The sequence below is a fragment of the Balaenoptera borealis genome (assembly GCF_965194805.1).
Source record: "Balaenoptera borealis genome assembly, chromosome: 12".
NCBI classification, from domain to species: domain Eukaryota; kingdom Metazoa; phylum Chordata; class Mammalia; order Artiodactyla; family Balaenopteridae; genus Balaenoptera; species Balaenoptera borealis.
This window is the reverse complement of record NC_138869.1, coordinates 97,595,609-97,611,552: the sequence shown is the minus strand read 5'-3', so window position 1 is coordinate 97,611,552 and position 15,944 is coordinate 97,595,609. Positions and strand designations below refer to the sequence as shown.

Below are 15,944 nucleotides of genomic sequence, written 5' to 3'. Positions count from 1 at the left end.
ATCTTGAATGTAAGGAATTTGATGCTTTATGCATTGGGTTTGAGTTTCAAAAACTCCTCAACAGATTCTGTAGGTGGCAGTTAATTATTTCTCGTGTGTTTCATGTAGATTTTACCTGATTCTGTTTGAAACATAGATTTACTTTCCCCCTTTTTAAAGTTACTCCCAAATGGCCTCTGTTGCAGTTTATTGCCTTTTCTCCTGAGGGGGCGGGAAAGAGGAAGGTGAAGGGGGTAATGGCTTATTACTTCCTGGAGTTATAGCCTTTAATCCTGCTTCCCTCCGACAGAGGGCAGAGTGGGCTGTGGAAGTTACTGCAGGGTCTACACGAAAACCTGCCCTTCACAGTACTAATCCATTTTCTGATTTCAGCCGCTGGTCAGTGCATCCAAAACAGTGTGTAGGAAGGCTCTTCTTTAAAGGGAGTTAGATGTGGGTATTTTGATCTCGAAGGAACTTGAAGAGATTTATTTAACCTATTCCTTCTCATTCTACTGAAGAGGGAAGTGTAATGGCTGAGTCTGTAACTTCCAGGTGTTGGGTCCCCAGCTCTGTCTGTCTGGCAGCATGTAGTGTGTTACCTTGTGTCACGTTACATGCTAGAATGAGTTGGAGTTTATGGTAAATTTCCTTTTCTTTCTCTTTTTTCTTTTTCTCTCTCTTTTTTTTTTTTTTACTCAGAACCTCTTTTGAGTGCTGAAATAAGGTTTCTCCTGCTTTTTCTTAAGTACTTAAAAAGTTTAGAAAGTTAGATTTAGGAAAGGATCTAATGGTATGGGTATATTTGGCTGTGGAGGTACTTAATGTATATCTGTGTGGATGGTAAGTTCCAACTGAAAACTTCTAAGTAGGAAGCTAATAAGGGTCGTGCCTCCTCTTTTTGTATTCAGTCTTGTACCAATTGTAAAACCACTTAGTACAAGGGTAAATATATTGTTCCAGTGGAAATACGGCCAGATATTTCCTTCTATTTTTTGAAAAACTTCATCTCTAACTTCTATTTGATTAGACGATTTTCCCCCAAAGCCTCTGTCAGACTTTCCTTCTGTTGAGAACCTGCTTCTAATTGGAAGTGATCAAAGGGGAGAAAACAAAGGAAATGGCTTTTGTCAGAGTGTATCCAATTCTGTTATCCACAGAATTTTTGTCACATACATCCCTTTGGAGTTTCATTTCCATTCAGTGGCGTGACCCACATAACTTGTGGGGTTTTGAGTATTGGTAGGTCATTGACGACAACAAGAGGAAGGTACTGTCTTTGCCTTTGTGTTTCTGGGAGCTGGGCGGTTTTGGTTTCCCACTTCAGTGCCGTGATAACCACTCAGTCATGTCCGTCTCCTCGTTAGAACATGCAGCCCCGCAGTTGGACAGGAATGGTTTAAACCATTGTGGTTGAAGTTTGAAATCCCTGTTTGGGAAGGAGAGCAAATTTGGTTACTTGAATCTTGACAGGTGTTCCTGGAGTGTTAGCTCATTCACAGGAAACTGTCAAGAGGAAATGAACTTCACATTTATTAGTTCTTCTGTTACTTGATAGTAGCTCTCCTCAAGATACCTAATGGGGAAGAAGATTGACATGTGGCCAGAAATTAACTCAGGGGCTTAAAAAAATTTGATCAATTAATCAATTAATTTGGGGGGTTTTTAACAGCCTTCGGTCCCAAACAGTATACCAATTAATTGACAGATCTCCTTCTGAAAATTCATGATTTGATGAAGAAGAACTGTATTGTGCTTCTTTGTAATATTGAGCTTATTTTCTGGTTTATTGTTCTGTCTTATGTTCAGAAACTAAAACATTTGGGGATGAGGAGGTTAAGGTGTGAAAGGAGTAAGGGATGTGTGTGAAGAGGGTTTTTTATTTCTTTAAACCAGCCTCTCAGTTAGTGTTATGCAGGAATTTATTTTAATAATTTTACATGCTATTAACCTGATCATCATATCAAAGTAGCTTCCAAATATATTGTGGTTTTTGGGGACCCATCCCTGTCATTCACCCCATATGAATATGAGATAGTTTCCTTCTATAAGGAAATGTCATATTTTGTTTTTACTATTTGCTTCTGTCTGATTGTCTCTTCTTTCATTTTAAATTCGTTAGCTCAAATTCATACTTAAGTCTAGAAAGTTAAAGACATAACCCAGAATAGACTCTTGTCCTTGACACTGTGGGTAGATTTTTTTTTTTAATTTATTAATTTTTCTTGCTCAGTTCAGTCCTTGGTGGTTTTTCCCTTCCCTTCTTAAGAACTATTCAAATGAGATTTTTAAAATTTTCATTTGTTATGTTTGGTGAATGGCATCATCCCCCTACTGGGAGATTTTGCTTGAAATCTGTTAAAAGGACACAGATGGAGTTATATTTCCTGGGGGATGTTTGAAAAATAAATAAAAAATGGCAGTAGAGAGATAAATAGCTTTGTTTTATCTGCTCAGTCATGAGGATTTAAGTTTGTAACTTAACGAATGGCTCCATTTGAAGTGCGCCTCTGGAAGGGGTGAGGATCCAGGCCTGTGTTTATGCACCTTCTTTTAAACCCACTAGGTTCTCCTGCGCTGCCCAACAGCATGGTATATTTCGGAAGCTCTCAGGACGAGGAGGACGTCGAGGAGGAAGATGATGAGACAGAAGACGTCAAAACAGCTACCAACAACACTTCATCTTCATGCCAGTCAACCCCCAGGAAAGGAAAAACCCACAAGCATGTTCACAATGGACATGGTAGGCCCACTGTTGAATTTGGGTTAAAAAAGATAAAATCCAAAACTTTGGGTGAAAGGTAGAATCGATCATATGTTGAGAAGATGAAGGCTGCAGAGCTGGTTTGTGGCGAAGCTAGTTTTGGATGCTTCTTTAAGTACCAGGCACTTAGCAGACATTGGTGTGACACAGTCCAATCAAGTGTGTTCTAGACAAATACATTGTTAAGATGAGGATACATATTCTTATGTTTGCGGAGATGATGATAAATTCCATAAGAGCGGCAGACGTAGGAATTGGAAGAGGAAGACGTCACATCTAAACAGAGATGGTCAAGATGATTTCGTGAAGACGCTATTGTGATCAACTTACTGTTGTGATTTTAGCAGGCAGAGATAGTGAAGAAAGGAAAGTGTTATCCAGTATGTGAAATCAAGTACATGCATATGTATTGTGAACTAGACTGATTTTTTTTCCCCCCTTGACTGTTAACATTGTGGGGGAGGACATGTAGCCCACAAAACAGGAACAAAAGGTTGAATATGAGAGAGAGAAAAGTATAAATAAGTTGGCTGTGTAAAGTGCTCAGTGGTTTTTCAACAGGGAGGTGACTTAATTGTAGTTACATTCTGAAAAGATTAAGCTGGCCTCAATTAAGAGGAATTCATAAAAGGAAATGATTTAAAGAAGAGGAAACACATTGACAGGCTGTAATTGTAGGCAATTACCTGGCCAAAGGTAACAAGGGACTACAAGGTGGTCATGGCAATGTAAATGGGAGGAGGATGAAGTACAAAAATGTGTAGGTAGATATAGAAATACTGCAGGGAGTAGGCTTGAGAGAACTTGATGACTAATTGGATTAGCGTGGCGTGGGGGGAAAGGAAGTAAGAAAAGAGGAAAGAAAAGGAGAGTGGAGCGAAGAGCATAAGGTTGGGAGAGATGACCGCTGTTTTCTGTGAGTTCCTAACCAGGTTCTTTGCTCAAGATCATACTTCCGTTGGGACTCACAGAGACCCTAGAAGGTAGAGCGTCCCCGTCTACAAGTGGCAGAAAACCAGTGCTGCCAGTAAGTGATTGAGGCAGAGGAAAGCTGCTCATTTTTTTTTTCCTCCACGGCTGTGCACTGAACTACTCCTCGTCTTTCTGGACCCAATGGGAAGTAGAGGTGCAGGACCAGCATTGCTTAGGTGTGATAGGAATCTGTCTCACCTGCACCATTGTTGGGCATTTTTGCCTTGTCAGTTGAGTGATTATTCAAATGTCCTGCTTCTTGCTTAGGGCTGTGTTTAGGTGGCATAGAGACATGACAAAATGTGACTTAAGGACCTGACAGTTTGTTGGGGAGATGAGGTTAATAATCTCAGTGCATAACTCAGTATTTCTCAGCCTCCGGCTCCTCATCTGTAAGGTAGGGATTAAGTGAAGTGTTTGTGTAGCCTCTGTTAGCTGTGTGTGTAGACATGTTCATAGTTAAGGGGTGGCTTCTCTAATTTCCTTTTAGTGGGTGGTCTTTCAGAAATCCCCTTTGTGAGAGGGTGGATTGAGGGCTGTTTTCCATGAATGACAGTTAAAATATGAGCGTTTTCAGGATGGGTTCATCTACGTTATCTCTTCTGATTCCATCTACTTACTCTACAGCGGAGTCATTGGGAGGTGGTCAGGGCAGGAGGTGTTTCTTGCTTTACAGTTGAAGAAATGGAAGATCTGATGTCTTGCACCCATCACCCAAAGTGGCAGATTGCAGTCAAGATTTTTGAAATGCCCCCCGCGGCAGACACTACTCTATTGTAAGGGTGAGCATGTGAACAGTTGTGCTTTGCGATGGGTCCAGCCTGTGCTGTGATGGTGGAGCTACCACTCTCATCTGGTCGACAGCGGCAAAGAGCCAGTGCCACAGGCCACGGCCTGGGAGACACAGCTCTGCGTGGGTCTCCAGTTGTGCTGTTGCCACATGGCTTTCATGTCTTTGGAGGTTTCATGTCTTTAAAAACCCAAAGGATGGCAGTGCTTGCTTCTCTGCGAGGCCAGTGGAAGAAGTGGGCTGAAGCCAGCTCGGAAATGCACAGGCCGTTAGGAAAGCTTCTCCAGTTTCAAGTGACCCAGAGGAAGATGAGAGTTTTTGTTGAAAAAGAGAAGTCAGCTTTGGAGAAGGCCAGTTTCTGCCTCAGATTCGGTATTTCAGAAAAACACTGAGCTCTCAATACCTAGTTAGCCGAGCTTACTTACCTGCCCTGTTCTACATCCTCTGTGACATGAAGAAGGCCGATGACAAGGAAGCAAACTGCCACCAGCAGGTTATTAAAGCAAGACTTAGTGACACTGGGGAGTAGGTCCCCCCAGCAGGAGGGCGTAAGGAGATTCCTGAAGGTACTATCCTCAGCAGCAGAGATTAGAGGGCTATCACCCAAAAGTGGTAAAACGAAAATGTAATAATCTTTGAAAACTGAACATTTAGCTGTGGAATAGTGTTCCTTTCCCAGCCATTTCTAGATAATTGAAATTATACTATAACGCCAAATTGCATAACACACACGTTTGTTCCTCCCCCCCCCCCGGTCCTGTTCCCATACCATAAAGGTCTTTATCAGCATCAACTAGTCATCAGGACCTTTGTTTCCTGCCCCTTTTAAGGCTTAATTAGCTGTGTCTTGCTGGGTAGGCATTTAATTTCTCTGATTCTTAGTTTCTTCTTCTATGAAACAAGCAGGATAGTGTAGATGGGCATTCATTTGTTCCTTCCTTCATTTATATCCCGGAAGAACGAAATAGTTACTGCGTGTGTCTCGGGTAAAGGAATCGTTACCATTGAGATCTGTTATGGTGGATGGTGGACATTGCTGTGTGTGTGTTAAAGGGAAGTGGCTTTTCCAAGATGACCTGATTAGCTGGGTAAAGATTCCCTAACTAAAATTTTATTCCTGGAATCCATTTTTTTCCTCCCTGAGACATTAGTACCATTTTCAGATTAAAAACATTTATATCCCACCCTGTTTTCATCTCCTCTCATTCCCATCTACACTGTATCTTCTTGTCCCTATTATGACCCATAGGAAACTTGGTACCCTGTTCTCTCCCACAGAGTATGAATTGCAGAATGGCAGCAGTGAACCCCAGGACTGTGGTGGTTTTCACAAGAATCCTCTAAGCAGTCAGGCTGGGATCACTGAGGAACTCTGTTTCCATGATTAACAAATACAGATCAAACAGTGGCGGAATTCCCGTGGCAGCTTAAACTTGTCTTTCCTGCTTTGTTTTTACTGAGACCCTTTTCTTTGTAAATATAGAGCAGAATTTCTTGAAATTCCTTGTAATGGGATTTCATCTTGGGTACCTATCAGTTATAAAGGTGGATATTTGTTTAAACGTGACATCTGTCAACAGAATGAAACAGATATTCCTAAAGAGGATTCACTTGTAATAGAAAGTTCTCTGCGGGAGTACAGAAGGTGTTTACCTGGTCTGTTGGCATGGTATTGGGCCATTGGCTTTATCGGTAAAGAAAGAAGATAGATGGTCGGTGATTATGTATATGAGGACACTGCTTGGGCTCACCCAGGACCGGCCCTGACTGACTTTGTTTCTTCTGTCTGGGGTTCAGAGGAGGCCTCCTTCAGGTTCAGAAAGCTGAACTTTTGCAGTTCAGGTTCCGAGAGCGCCTGCAGAGCCCCAAGCTTGATTGGATTGGCAAGGCACCGATGCCCGTCTGCTTCCTGATGAGCAGCAGGCCAGTGTCAGAGGGTTCCTGAGCCACGAGGCCGACCACTTGGGCTTGCCGCTCCCCAGGATGGACGAGGGGACCCTGTGGTGTGACACCTGTGACACGAGGAGGCCAGTGATGCCCTTGTCCTGCTTCATGTGCCCCTCCCACGCCCCAGCCCCCTTCCCTGATTTTAGAGGGCACTTGGTGAATATAAGCTCAGAATCATTCTTGAGAGTAAAGTAAGTTCTCTGACTGCATGGGAAGAAAAGGCGGGGTGCAGTTCGTGAATGAGGTGAGGGTGTTCCTTCTCCCTGCCCTTGCCTTCGTTTTTGATTTGACTGATTGATTGATACTTGCCTCAGTTTTACTCCCTCATTTTCCAAAAAGTAAAATCTACAGACAGATCATCTCCGTTTTCTTCTGATTTTGGGCTCAGGTGAAAAGTGTACAAGTGTTCAAATAGATTTTCTAACAGGGAAAACCTGGATGAGGCCGTAATCACCGTGTGGTCAAACAGGTTCTCCGAATTGCGGACTTTTTCCACATGAGAGAGTGGAAAGCAAGCTTTGTGCTCTTCTCCCTGACACAGGATTCCTCTTGTCCAGCGGTGCTTGCCCCTGCTTCGTATGCTGGAGATGTCGAGGTGTGTCGGGAGATCCAGCAGCATCTGTACCCTCCCCCGGGAGCAGCACCCTCATTGAAATGTGGGGAGATAAATGCACAGAAAACAAAATGGGGAAAACTAACTCTATATTATGGGGGTAGCTTTGGCCCAAAACCCTGATTTGGCGGCAGGTCCAAAAAGCTTTATTTAGGCTGCGTTGGTTTGAAGAAACGAGAACCCAAGCTGCCGATGGTGTCCTGCTTTATCTCGTTTCTCCCCTAAACTTGAACCCCAGTGAAGCAGCAGGTTCCCTACAGAGCAGGAGTGGGGCTAGTGGAAGCTGATGCCAGGAGAGAACGCACGCTCCCCCTGCCCTCCCCATAGGTGTCTAATGGGGCCTGGCTGGGGCAGCGCTCAACTTCCCAGGGACAGGAGCCCTGACCCCAGTAGTCCCCTGCCAGAGCCTGGTGTCCCCAGGCACATGTTTAGTTGTGCAGACATTACAGAGGACTCAAATGTTCTCATTTATAACCCACTGCGCATCCTAATGGAAATGGATGTGTTTATTTAAATGCATAATCTGAAATGACAAGGGATGGCATCACACATGCCTTTGACCTTGGCTCAACACTTAAGGGTCAATGCCTCCAGCAGCTTCTATTTCGATGGCTCTTCAGAGTTTCCAAAATATGCTTCAGTATACAGAACCTCAAATGATCCTAACAGTAGAGCCCTTAGGTAATCTCTGTATTTGGCCATCAAACAACACAATCAAAACGTGGCTCTTGTATTTGTGTTACAAGTTGATATTTGAAGTGGCTCGGTTTTTGAGACGTTCTCGTCATTGGTAATTGTTTTCCAGCAGGATAAGTGAGGTAGGGTAGAGGAATTAATGCTTTTGTCTGGAATGATTCTGGCTTTGGTTTTTCCTCGCTGGTGAGGCGTTCCTTACCCTTTGCACAGGAGAACTCATTGAGGGTGGATTGTTCACACCAGCCCCATATTGTACCTTCTCCACATGCTTGTTTTGCACTTAATGAAAAATGGAAGGAATAGCAGAGACCACTGTTTCTTTGTGAGCTCCTCTCTTTCTGAAGAAGGACATTTCTCACAAGTCTTTTATTTTATTTTTCTTTTTTTCACAAGTCTTTTTTAAACAACATGTCATCGGACTCCCAGCTGGAATAATTTAATTGCTTTTGGATTGACATGGCGGGGAGGGGGAGTTGTTGTGTAAGCGCCAAAAAGCGGTTGCTTGGGTGACTTTACCACATTTCTGCCATGTGATTACCTTTGAGGTGCGTTCAGCAGCCCCACTGTCTGGGTGGTGGAGGGGTGGGTTGTGTGGGCAGAGCCAGGGTCCCCCCCATGTGCCACGGGGAGATGCTCTCCAGCTGAGAAATGCTTTTTTCTTTTACCTTCCACCCCTCTTCCATTTGGGGCCACTTGGCCGAGTGGTTGAGATCAGGACACTGACGCTTGTCTGCCCATATGTGGTTGCAACTTCGGGCAGTTTTAGTTTTCTTATCTTTAAAGAGGTAGTAGGAGTGCTTTTTCATATGTTTTTATTTTATTTTTAATTAATTAATTAACGGCTGCGTTGGGTCTTCGTTGCTGCACGCAGGCTTTCTCTAGTTGCGGCAAGCGGGGGCTACTCTTCATTGCGGTGCACGGGCTTCTCATTGTGATGGCTTCTCGTTGCGGAGCACGGGCTCTAGGCACGCGGGCTTCAGTTGTTGTGGCACGCGGGCTCTAGATCTCAGGCTCAGTAGTTGTGGCGAACGGGCTCTAGATCTCAGGCTCAGTAGTTGTGGCGAACGGGCTTACTTGCTCCGCGGCATGTGGGATCTTCCCAGACCAGGGCTCGAACCTGTGTTCCCTGCATTGGCAGGCAGATTCTTAACCACTGCGCCACCAGGGAAGTCCTTTCATAGGTTTTTGTGACTGGTAAATGAGTCAATATAGGTTTTATTCCTATGTGGTAGAGAATACCGTATTGGCTGTTAACTCCACGTGTGAGTGGAAAGATCAGGAAGTCTAGAACAACCTTGCAGTTGATAAGAGACTCCTGGAAAGTTAGTACGGTTTAAATACCTGGCACGCGGTGAGGGCTGCCCGAGGGGGACCGTTAGCACTGTGACGTCACTGACCGCCTCAGAAGGAGCTGCTCCAAGTGTGGTGGATGGTCGCCGGTGACACCTGTCTGCCAGTACGACCAGCCTTCCCCGTGTCTTTTCATCTTGCTGAAGCGTTTGCTCTCTCGGTCCACGCGGGACCTTGGGGATATACACACACATCTAGGACTGCTCTGGCCCCTGGTAGTTTGGTGTGCGGATGGACACCTGGCTTTTCCATTAGGGTTCAGGAGTGGGTAAGGATGGCGTTTCATTTGGCGGTGATGAAAACATTTTAAACTTGTATTTTTGTGGTGATGGTTGCACAACTCTGTGACTATGCCAGAATCCACTGGGTGGTACGCTTTGAATGGGTGGATCACATGCTATGTGAATAATAGCTTACTAAAGAGAAACGAAAGTCTGTTAGTAATGAGTGAGTGACAGATGCACTCAGCACAGCGCCTGGTGCTCGACGAGTTCTCAGAAAGGGGGTGCTGACTGCCGTCCTGTTGCTGGCCTCAGGCCCCACGACTCTTCTGAAGAACTGTAATACTCTGCAGTTCTGCAGAGATTAAGGTAATGTGTTAGATTTTCAGAATCGTTCATCAGTTTTGTTGTCCATACTTGCCTGGGATACGTGTATGTCATACATATTATAAATTGAATCGCTGAGCTGCTCACCCAGCGGCTCAGTATTTAGTATTTCCAGCTAAATTCATCTGGCCTGTCTTAAGGGGACTTTTTAGTCACTTGGGAAGTTGTGCTGTTCCCGGGGACTATACAGTGTGAGTATAGGGTTTCCAAAAGTCATTCCTTTCCTGGCTGGAGGGTTGGTGTGGTCCAATGGCAGATCCACAGAATTTATTTGGAGAACCTTGAAAACAATCTTTATTACAATGCAGATATTTCTGTATTTGGTTTTCTGTACTAATATTTTTATTCTGCAAATTACCAATTCTTCTATAACTTGTAGAGTGACTGTGTACATGGAGTGCCTTCCAGTTTAACTCTTGTGCACACTTTCAAGGTGTCTCTCTCCCCCAGTTTGTTGTGAATAGTTAGAGCGTCCTTGTTCAGATCCAAAGGTGGGCTTAGAGTCTTGCCATTCACTTCAGAAGCGGTTGGCCTTTTAGAATTCACATCCTTGAATGCAGGGCTTTATGAAACCCTGAGCTACGAAAACAGTTCATTCATTTGCTCTTCCAGAGTTGACACTTGTCCCCCTCTGAGTATAACCCATAGTTCTGTGCTCTGTCTTATTTCTGGAGGGTGAGAAAGTATGAGATTCCTCTTGGACCACTGCCCACCCTCCCAACAGGCCCTCAGCCCGGGCAGTCCTCTGGCCCTGCCATGGCACGTTGGAGAATGCAAGAGCCACGGAGCCACCTGATGCGGGGACAGGCAGGGGGTCAGTCACCATCTGGCCATCCGTCTTGTCCTTTCCTCGGCTCCTTTGGGGGCCAAGGGGGCCAAGAAACCATTTTTCAATGACAGAAGCCATTCATTCGGATTGATGGTCTTTCTGATGCCCTGACCTTTATATTCTCATAAAGGTCATGTGCCATTTTCAAACTTTGGTATCTGCAGTTATTAGGATCCTATGTAAGAAACGTGTTTAATTGGCAAATCTATGTAACTCTGTCAGGTACGTGACATCAGTACCCATAATGTATTCACATTTCTAGATCTTGGAACCCTGGTAATAACCAAGTTTTTGGTTTTTTTTTAAAATTAATTTTGGTTGTTGTTGTTTTTTTTAAATTTATTTACTTATGGCTGTGTTGGGTCTTCGTTTCTGTGTGAGGGCTTTCTCTAGTTGCGGCGAGCGGGGGCCACTCTTCATCGCGGTGCGCGGGCCTCTCATTATCGCGGCCTTTCTTGTGGCGGAGCACAGGCTCCAGACGCGCAGGCTCAGCAATTGTGGCTCACGGGCCCAGTTGCTCCGCGGCATGTGGGATCTTCCCAGACCAGGGCTCGAACCCGTGTCCCCTGCATTGGCAGGCAGATTCTCAACCACTGCGCCACCAGGGAAGCCCAATAACCAAGTTTTGATAGGAAAAACATTCTGTGACTTACAGATTCAGGTTCTTAAAAAGAGAAGAAAATCCAATTTGCTTTAAAGATTCTTTTCAAGAGATTTGTTTCCTGTTATGCACGTAACCGAAGTGATAAGATTTCACTGAGTGGCGATTCCAGAGGGCTTTCGCAAATTCCACGTAAACCAGTAGAACTTGCTTGTGATACTGGATGAGGGTGCTTGGAGGCCTCTGTAAGTTCAGCCCTTGCTGTGGGCTCCCAGCGTGAGCGAGATCCTCATGGGGCTTATGCTGACCTACAGGTCCTGGCTTTCTCTACCTTGACACGTGACTGCTGTAGCTAAGTCAGTGGGGCCGTTTTTACCCAGGGCAAACCGGGTTACAGCACTCACACAGGCGGCATTAAAATCCTTTTGAACTGTTGGCACAGGTTGGCAGACACATTCCATTGTTTTCAGACAATAGTGACTCGAAGTTGAACTGGCTCCAGGAAGCAAGTGGGGCTTTTGTACAGTAACAAGGATTCAGTGCCAGCCGATCGATGGTGTCTGTCTTCCCCGAGTCAGGACGCCTTGTAATGACACGAAGCTCACATTTAAATATCTGGCTCCAGATCAGAAACTTGCCGTGCTTCTCTTTTCCTTTCTGTAGCACAGTCTTCTCTATTTACAGCGATTCTTTTTTTGTCCCTTCGATTTGTTTTGGGGGTGGGACCGGGAGCAGGTCTTATTTTACGTAATTTGGGGGTTAATCCCGTGTTCAGCTTCCTGCTCCTTCTTTCCTCCTGTGCATCGTGTGTCTGCTGGCAGACCTTCCGGCCCAGCTTTCGGTAATGGCTCTTGTATTTCTCCCTCAAGGTGAAGGTTAGATGTGCTGGGTCATCTCAGGATATCATAGGACTTTTGCCAGATGCCAAGCAAGGAGTCCTCTTTCCTACTCACCTAATAAAAAACTTGCTGTCGTTCAGATGAGGTGCCTTTGGGAGCACAAATAATTAGCAAGATTGGGGCGCCTGGCTCTGGCAGGGGAAGGGGGCAGGCAGAAGTGCCTCTGCTGGCCTGTGCGCTCTGTTTAAAGGGAATGACTTTTCAGATGTGGGTCTTTGCTGTTATAGCAGGCGCTTTTAAGAGGATCAGCTTTCTTATATTTGTACAACTCCTTTCTCTCAAGAACGGATAGCGTTTTTATTACTTTGAATACTTTAGCGATTCCTGGAGGGCAGATAAGGGCAGCCAGCTGGTTTGTTTTGTAGTTGCGGGAATTGAGGCGCAGATGTGTTTGGATCTGGTGGCTAGAAACCGCAACCAAACTATCCCTGTCCCTCCAAGAGGTTGTGTATGGAGTGAGGGTTTTATAAAACCTTATTATGATCAGCGTTTTATCGACGGCCGTGTGGAACCCCCAGGAGTCTCATCGGGATCCGTGTGGACAGAGTCAGATGGGGAACGTCGTTTAGTACAGACTCTCTGGAGCTGTAGACGTGATTTCCTCCTTGGAAAGCATCGCTTTCCACCTTACAAGTGATCGCGGGATTGCTGGTGAAGATGTTTCTAAAGTGCCTTCTTGCCCATTTACTTTTCATCCCTTTCTGGGAGCAAACCTTACCTTCTGACGTGACCCTAAGTCAGAATACCAGCCTTTGGATTTAAAGGTTTTGCTCGCCGTGGTGTGGAAACCCTCGTCTGCAGACCATTTAACTTTCAGAGTATGTGTATACAAGTCAATATATTTGTCTCTGTTCATGAATGCAGAGCTGTTTGTATCTGAGTACAATACAATTTCCTAATATGGTTCACCGTGATAAATGCTTTTTTCCTCTCCTTAAAGAAATGAGTCCAATTATTTCTTTTAATTGGAGACAGTGTGTGTGTGTCCTCTGTACACCTCGAACTTTCTGTCTCTTATGTTCACAGGGTTTAGGCTTTTCCTGTGAGAGTGAATATTTTTTCCTTTCCCCTTCTCTCCTCTTCTGGAGAATCTTACAAATTAAGACAAAAGATAATTACTTGGAGGAGCAAAACTGCAGGTTCCCACGACACTTAAAGTTAATGAGCTGTTGAGGACAAAAAATAACTCGTCTCAGGCACCATCATCCTCACCCAACAACCGCCCCCATCCACCTCCCAGTAACACGTGAGTTGACTTTTTTGGCTGTGTTTGCCATTTGGGTGGACGGCTGCTGTAAAACAGCAAGATGGTTACAGAAAGGGGATTCCTTTGAAAACTCTCCCTTCGTTTGCAAATCAAAGTTAATTTTATTCAATTTTTAATTTTTGTATTTTTGAAAACCTTCCCCTTTCCCGATCATCTGATCAAAATAGTCTTTCATAGACACTTGTGTTGCAGGTCACAGAGCAGCCGCTTTGGTTTATTGCGTTAAGGGCGCGTGCCTCCCTCTTTTCCTCGCCTGTGATCAGGGTCTCCTTTCCCCACGGTGTTTTCCTGGGGAGTCATTTTTGGTGCTGGTGGTGTCAGAGCTCCTACAGGGCATTAGAACAGAAGCAGAGGTGTGCATTCTGTTTCAGGTACAGATAATGACAGTGAAGGCTCTGTCCTCCCGCCCCCGGATCTCAGAAAGATGTTGCCGGCTAACCACAATGCCAGCTTTTAACTAAGTTCCTTGAAGTCTCTTTCTAGCAACTGGCCTTGCCCCCATGGTTCACCTGGAAAAGAAAGAGTGACAAACCGTGAGCACTGGTGCCCTGATGCCCATCTGGCATTGACCCCGTCGTGGTGTGGTGATCCTTACAAGCTAACACTTGCCCACTGCTGCCGCAAAGGTCCTTTCTAGACTAATATTTTCTCACTGAATCCTCCAAGCGACCCTATGAGATAAATAGTTAATTGGGAAACTAAGGCTTGGACAGGAAACCAGTCCAAGCTCAGATAGTTAGCAAATGATTTATCTGGATTCAAATTTAAGTAGCTGCATTTTAGAGCCTGAGCTTTTTGGGGGGTTTGTAGGTGTAGACATAAGTACAGGGTCCCTCAAACCCTCTAGAAACCATAGTGTAGCTAATAACCATGGAAAAGATGATCCAGCCCACTGGTTTCAGGCTTGTTGGTCTCAAGACCCGTTTCTGCTCTTAAAAAAATATTGAGGGACCCCAGGAGGCTTTATTTTGTGGATTGTATTTATTGATATTTACCATATTAAAATTAAAAACTGAGGTAATTTAGAAATATTTACTCATTTAAAAATAACACAAACGCCATTACATGTTAACACAAAGAACATTGTCATGTAAAGGGACAATATTCCAAGCCCCAAAGGTTACAGGTGAGGAGAGTTGCTTGGTTTTCCATTTTTGCAGATGTCCTTGATGTCTGGCTTAGGAGATGATGGCTAGATTCTTAGGTCTGCTTCTGCATTCAGTCATGTACGAAGAAAATCAGTCTCAGGCAAAGAGGTGGTTGGAAGAGGGACGAGCCTTTGTGAAGATTTTATTCTTTGATTTCACACCCAGACGCAACCAGTGGTAGTTTCTTCAAGGTCAGTTGTTACCGTCCTCTGAACCCATATCGGTGAACTTCTCGTGCTCTGTTACGTTAACATCCATTGGTTTGCCTTCTCCCTTGAATGGCTCTCTGACCCACACACAATTTTGTAATGTCTTGTATTGATCATTTGAAAATAATGGTTCAGTGGGTTATCCACCCCTACCAGTCATCGGCACCTTCCATTACGTTGTATCAAAGAATCTTCTCTCTGCACTGAGCTCTTCGGGAAGGTCTTTAAGTGTTGAGAGGCCGTCAGACTCATGGTGGCAGATACAGGTTTTCCAGAATTGTAATTTTTGCCTGAAATCGTGAATTCTATCATTGGCAGCAAACACTGTTAGTTGCTTTTTCCTTGACAGGCTCACTTTGTTCATTTTTGAGAAAATGGCTGACAAATAACTACATCGGTTGTCCTTTCAAATAAAAATAGCATTCCGTGAAAAAGCAGCTAGCTTACAACTTAATCTCACAAGTGCTTTTCCCTAGGAATAGTCGTCATACTCGTATTCAGGAGAAATGCCTTATGTGTGGTTCCTTTTTTTTTTTTTTTAATAAATTTATTTATTTTATTTATTTATTTTTTTGGCTGCATTGGGTCTTTGTTGCTGCACACAGGCTTTCTCTAGTTGCGGGGAGAGGGGGCTGCTCTTAGTTGCGTTGCGCGGGTTTCTCATTGCGGTGGCTTCTCTTGCTGTGGCGCGTGGGCTCAGTAGTTGTGGCACACGGGCTTAGGTGCTCCGCGGCATGTGGGATCTTCCCAGACCAGGGCTCGAACCCGTGTCCCCTGCATCGGCAGGCAGATTCTTAACCACTGCACCGCCAGGGAAGTCCTGTGGTTCCATTTTTGTTACACAAAGTATGTGTATTCCAGGGTTGAGATTTAATACTGTTAACAATTTCTATTGCTTTATCACTTTCCAAAGTGAAACTGTCTTTTTTTTTTTGTAACTGCTAGTAACTGGTAATGAAGAATACCAATATTTGTTCATTTAGTTTGGTGCCACTGCATTGATTTGTGTTGAATTTTACTACCTGTTGCTGTTTTCTTTTCTTTTTGTTTTGTTTTGTTTTTAGTTTTATGGAGATGTAATTCACATATCATAAAATTTACCCACAGTGTACAATTTAGTAGTTTTTAGTATATTCACAGAGTTGTGTAATGATCATCACAGTCAACTTTAGAACATCTTCATCGCCTTCACCCTGAAAAATCTGTACCCATTAGGAGTCATTCCCATTTTCCTGAACCCTCCCCAGCCCCTGGCAACCACTAACATACTTT

General features: G+C 44.4%; 1 protein-coding gene across 10 annotated transcripts in view; it reads left to right on the top strand.

Moving 5' to 3' along the window:
* Window positions 1-15,944, top strand: part of JARID2 (jumonji and AT-rich interaction domain containing 2) — a 243,013-nt gene that overhangs the window by 191,998 nt on the left and 35,071 nt on the right. For all 10 annotated transcript variants that reach the window (XR_014232297.1, XR_014232298.1, XM_082345419.1 and 7 more), the window contains one exon: window positions 2,546-2,722. Coding sequence is in view for 8 of the 10 variants with exons in the window: in XM_082345419.1 (XP_082201545.1) it covers window positions 2,546-2,722 (177 nt within the window). In the remaining 2 variants the exon portion in view is untranslated. The remainder of the gene's footprint in view (window positions 1-2,545; window positions 2,723-15,944) is intronic.